Source organism: Loa loa (assembly GCF_000183805.2).
Source record: "Loa loa unplaced genomic scaffold supercont3.1030, whole genome shotgun sequence".
Taxonomy (NCBI): Eukaryota; Metazoa; Nematoda; class Chromadorea; order Rhabditida; family Onchocercidae; genus Loa; species Loa loa.
The window spans coordinates 1-4,822 of NW_018109210.1; the positions used below are offsets into that span (position 1 = coordinate 1).

At 36.4% G+C, this 4,822-nt stretch overlaps 2 protein-coding genes across 2 annotated transcripts; both read left to right on the top strand.

Annotated features, from left to right (window-relative positions):
* Positions 1–738: 738 nt before the first annotated feature.
* LOAG_12697 (hypothetical protein) lies at positions 739–3,904 on the top strand (the record flags this gene model as incomplete). The annotated part of the gene is made up of 7 exons (XM_003148209.1): positions 739–869; positions 2,001–2,134; positions 2,407–2,671; positions 2,797–2,929; positions 3,109–3,339; positions 3,463–3,633; positions 3,716–3,904. 7 exons carry the CDS (start codon positions 739–741, stop codon positions 3,902–3,904), a joined length of 1,254 nt encoding a protein of 417 aa, XP_003148257.1.
* A 245-nt stretch (positions 3,905–4,149) lies between these two features.
* LOAG_19044 (hypothetical protein) lies at positions 4,150–4,739 on the top strand (the record flags this gene model as incomplete). The annotated part of the gene is made up of 1 exon (XM_020451700.1): positions 4,150–4,739. A coding segment is annotated over one exon (588 nt), but the record flags the coding sequence as incomplete, so codon positions are not given.
* Positions 4,740–4,822: the final 83 nt, after the last annotated feature.

A 4,822-nucleotide genomic window follows, 5' to 3' on the forward strand; every position in this document is an offset into this window, starting at 1 on the left:
CACAACTCTATTATGAAACAAATTTGAGTTAAGCGGAGGAGAATCATCTGATGGCATCAGATACCAGTTAGTCGCTTTTTGACCATACACCTTACATATTGATATCTAATGAAAGTATTAAGTTGAAATGCCTGTTTTCGAAAGGCTCCCTTCGGCACGGAATGTGTGCCGGGTGAAGTACTCTGGTTGTTTCAACGTATTATATGTCGCCTTGCATATTTACCTATTTACTATTTATGCATAAAATTGTTTGAATTTGAGTAATCTTCATTACAACAGCTCTACCCAAACTTCATCTCACTTTTCGTATTTTTTTAAGACATCCATTCAACCATCCATCGGTTGATTCAGTCGGAGAACGGTAAGTACTGCCGCATCCCAAAGCTCCACTCAAGCGGTCGCAAAGCAGACTGTTTAAGAATGGTCGCAAATTGTAATCTTTAGTGAGAAATGTTAAACAGTTAACTTGCTTAATTTTGCAGGGTACTGTCTCTTTGAATCGCACTGCTCCATGTATTCAATGAGGAATCACAAGCAAAATATAACAATATTGGTTGCAGTGTGGATGGCTTGTAAGTTGAAGTTCGTTTGAAAACTTCATACCAATGTAATATTTAAGACATATGTTTCGTTGATACATGATGTTGTTGCAATAGTTACATCTCTACTTATCCGTTCACATATTTAGGCACCATCGTTGAATCAGTTTCGAGTTCTATCCAATATACACGAGAAACAATGCCCGGTGCGCAATATTACGATGGTAAGAAGTTAAATATCCCAATATCAAAAGAGGCCGGAATTGAACTAATTGAACGATGGACTCATCAGGGGATCAGCAGTATCATGGCTTGTATTGCCACTCAACAGTCAGTTTTTCATATGACCTGCAATCTCATGCAAAGAGGAAATTGTTTCTTCTTGGAAGTTTGAACAATATGACATCAGAGTTGCAATATTTTCTTTACCTTCATCTCAAACTTACTAACTAAATCATTAAATGAAAGAAACAACATTAACATTGCACAATTACCCAAAATTAAAAAGCACAAATTAACGCGTCAAGCCATAAAAATGCCGCCACATTCCAAAGACAATTCCAAAAACACCAGTCTGGAGAATAATAAATGAATTACCGTGTTGAGTGTATGGTATATATATCCGTCATAATACATCCCATCAAAGATTGGTTTTACAATTAGTGCCTTTGTTAGTAGTGTATGTTAATCAAGCGTTCTTTGTTAGCGCATATTAGTGTAGCGTTCTTTGTTGAAGTTCCTGTTAAACAATGAACGCATATATATGATTTCACTGATACAGAAAAGAATTTGAATGGTTTTCAAATTTTAGTCACGATTGATTTGGTAAATACAAATTAGTACATCAGAATACAGTCATTTATAAACCTTTATTTTTTTTATCTCTGAACTTCTTTGAGGTTATCCGTGACATCATGTGTGACGGAGAATCCACTAATATGTATAAATTGAATCGACGCATCGTTTTTTTTTGAAAAATTATAAATTTACCATTTACAAATGGATCCATTGGAATGTCCTCTTTGAATAAGAAACAAAGGCAAAATAAACATCACAAAATAAAAAGTATAAAATAGGAAAAAGATGCAAAGTGAAACATTTCTGAGAAGAGAAGAAATAAACGAAAAAATCTGATATTTTAACTTTCATTTAACGGTTTCTGATTAATATATCATACATCATCCTTCCTCACGCACATTGTCATTCTCCTCTTGTCTGTGCTTGAATTTCTTTTTTTTTTTCAGTAAAAGTTTTAGATCTAACATAATGCGGCAGAAGTATTTAACTTTGTGTATTTGCATTTCCTATTTTAAATTTCGCGCTGGTGCTGTTTCATCCTGCATAATGAAATATGAAGACGTGAAGGTCGTCAGTTATTAATCCTATTCCCGCGCCATAGCCAAATATAAATGTTTCTTTTCAAAATTAGCATATTCTTTGGCAGGAAAATGTTTACTTCAGTCTAAGCAAGTTGAATGAGTACGAACGGAGTCGAATGCAAAGATGTTCAAAAGCTGCTGAGGATATTTATGAACAGGCGCGATGTTTGGTTCGAGCTATTGATGCAGAGCCAAAGCAAACAGATTCTACAAGAAGTAGGCATCGTTTTCTCGCTTTAAGATGTACTTTTATCAACTATCAGTACAACTTTTTCATACCTCTTACGGAGGACATAATCGCTTGAATACTTGTAAATTTGGATCGCATGCATTTATAACTCTGATATCACAGTTCAAGTGGCGCTTCAGTCTAGGAATCCTCAGCTGAAGTGCCACTTGAACTGCTGGTATAGTCCAGTTAATTACTTGGTTTGATTTTTTGATTAATTGAAGCTATTTAACTGATGCTTACTCATCTCCTCACATAGTTTCCCATATGCAAAAGCTGCAAAAATTATTGGATGGAAAGCAAAAGAAGACAGTTGGTGTTTTGATTCGACCTGAATCACATCACATAGATGTGAAACGAAGTAAAGGAAGGGAACAGGTGGAATTTCGCACACGACGAAGTGTAATCAATCGACACAATTATAAGTTACATACCGAATATGAACACTTGACACCTTTCGGCATTCTCGGCAAATACTTATCGAAGATAACAAGAGTTATTAAAAATAAGGATCCGAATTTATCGTTAGTTTTCAGCATTACAATGATTTTCTTAAAAGTTATTGGTACGAAGAACTTTTTTGAAATATACTAAAATTCATTTCATAGAACAAATTTTAGTACCATTTCAAAAAGGAACAGTAATTTAGATGGAAAAAAATGATGTACGACATTGAAAGCATAAAACGACGAGAACAAGAAAAAAATGATTTTGCCGAGCAGTTACAGAAAAGATTTTCACCGAATCAGTATTTTGGAAACGTGGAATTGAAGCTAACACCGGTGAGCACTTTTGAGGAAATTCTCGGATCGAATTCAGTAATTATATGGCACATGGATTGAATTTCTCTACTTCGTTCCTATTCCTGTTCTAACGTATGAATCATACCACAGAATGATCAATAACGAATCTCTGAATGTAAAATTTCCAAATCCTATTCATGAACAAATTATTCTTTCAGGATGAAAAGCGTTTAGCAAGGGAATTACACATATCAGATCATGTCTTGCAAAATTTAGATAAAAACAATGTGAAAACGAAAAAGACCTTGGAAATCATTCGACTCTTCCAACGAGCAGTTAAACTTGCTATCGTTCTTAATGGTGCCAATGGTACCAAACTAGAAAATAAGACACTTAGATTTGGTTCACCACGTCTGTTATCAGTGGTACCTGACAATGTTAAAGATCAGGTAGGCTTACTAATTCTTGATAAGAGAGAATATATGAATTATTCCGAATGTTTTGCACAGTTCGTTTTCTTCACTATTGACCGTTGGCAAATTAGAATAAAATGATAAATTTTTTTTTTTTAGATTAGCATCTTATCTCCATCGCTGTTCAGTATGCATGATAAAGGCGAAGGCTTAGAAGCATTAACCAGTATTCCGGGATTACTGAAAGTTGCCGGTAATAGGGATTACGAGGAATGGCTAAACTTTATTATGGAAGCATCCGGCACAACTGATGCAATACATAAACTAAAAGTTCGAATATGCATTTCTTACTTTCCAGAAGTCTTCGGTTAAACATCAAATTCGATTTAATTATTTGCTGAAAAATATTCAGGAAGAGCAAGAATTGGACTGGTTACCACCTGGCTATAAATCAATGCAACGTGGAATTGATGGTCAGCCGATGTATTTTACTAAGGAAAACGTAACAGAAATTGATCCTGAAATGGCCAGAAAGATGGAACTTTTCGAAAACTTGACACATTCTCTTACACCAAAACAGGTTGGATTGCTTCCCTCATGACACATTTATCAATGATCCATCAACGCCTTCCTGAAAGAAATCCAAAGTGGAAGGACCGAAACCCAAAATTTTCAGATGATTTTCATATTGAGAACTTTACTAGTCTCGAGGCCTTGTCCGAAATAGGGTGAGTTGCAGAGGACAGAAATTACTAACATTCTTAATTCGAGCAAATACCTGACCATTCCATTTAATAATATAAAGTATTACAGTTAATGGACTTCAATACAACCGGATTTTCGATGATGACTCCAAAGCAGCTGATAATGTTCTATGGCCCGCAATCACCTCTAAACAATAGCAAAGCGTTGGATTTCTTCATGTCTTTAAATGAAGATGATATGCATCGTCATGTCCTTAGTGATATCCGTAAAATGGCTAAGATGCATTCTTCCTTGAAAATACGCCGGAAACGGCAAAACGTACTTGCTCCTTCAGTTTTCACCACGAATATTCTTAACCCAGGTGGAGCACCATCCGTCCTATCACCTGCAGTATTTTCGCTAGCACTTCTTTCTCCATCAGTTTTTGGTCCTTCTATATTAAGTCCAGGTGCGTTCCTCGCCACGATCCTGTGTCCAAGTGTATTCAGTCCTGCCGTCTTGTCACCAGTAGCATTTACTACGCTTGTCTTATCACCATTTTCCCTTAATCCCGGCATCCTAAGTCCTGCTGCACTGGCACCGTCCATCTTATCGCCCAATGCGTTATCACCAGGTATTGTATCACCATCTGTACTTTCACCGGCCATTATGTGTCCATTTGCTCTAAACCCTTCCATCTTTTCACCATCAGCGCTTGGCGCTCTAGTCGCAAGTCCATTCGCTCTGTCACCGTCTTTTTTTCTACCATCTTATATTGGTCTGTTAATATTTTCACCGCACGCCTTCTCACCCTCGTTCAATTCGACTGGTAGAG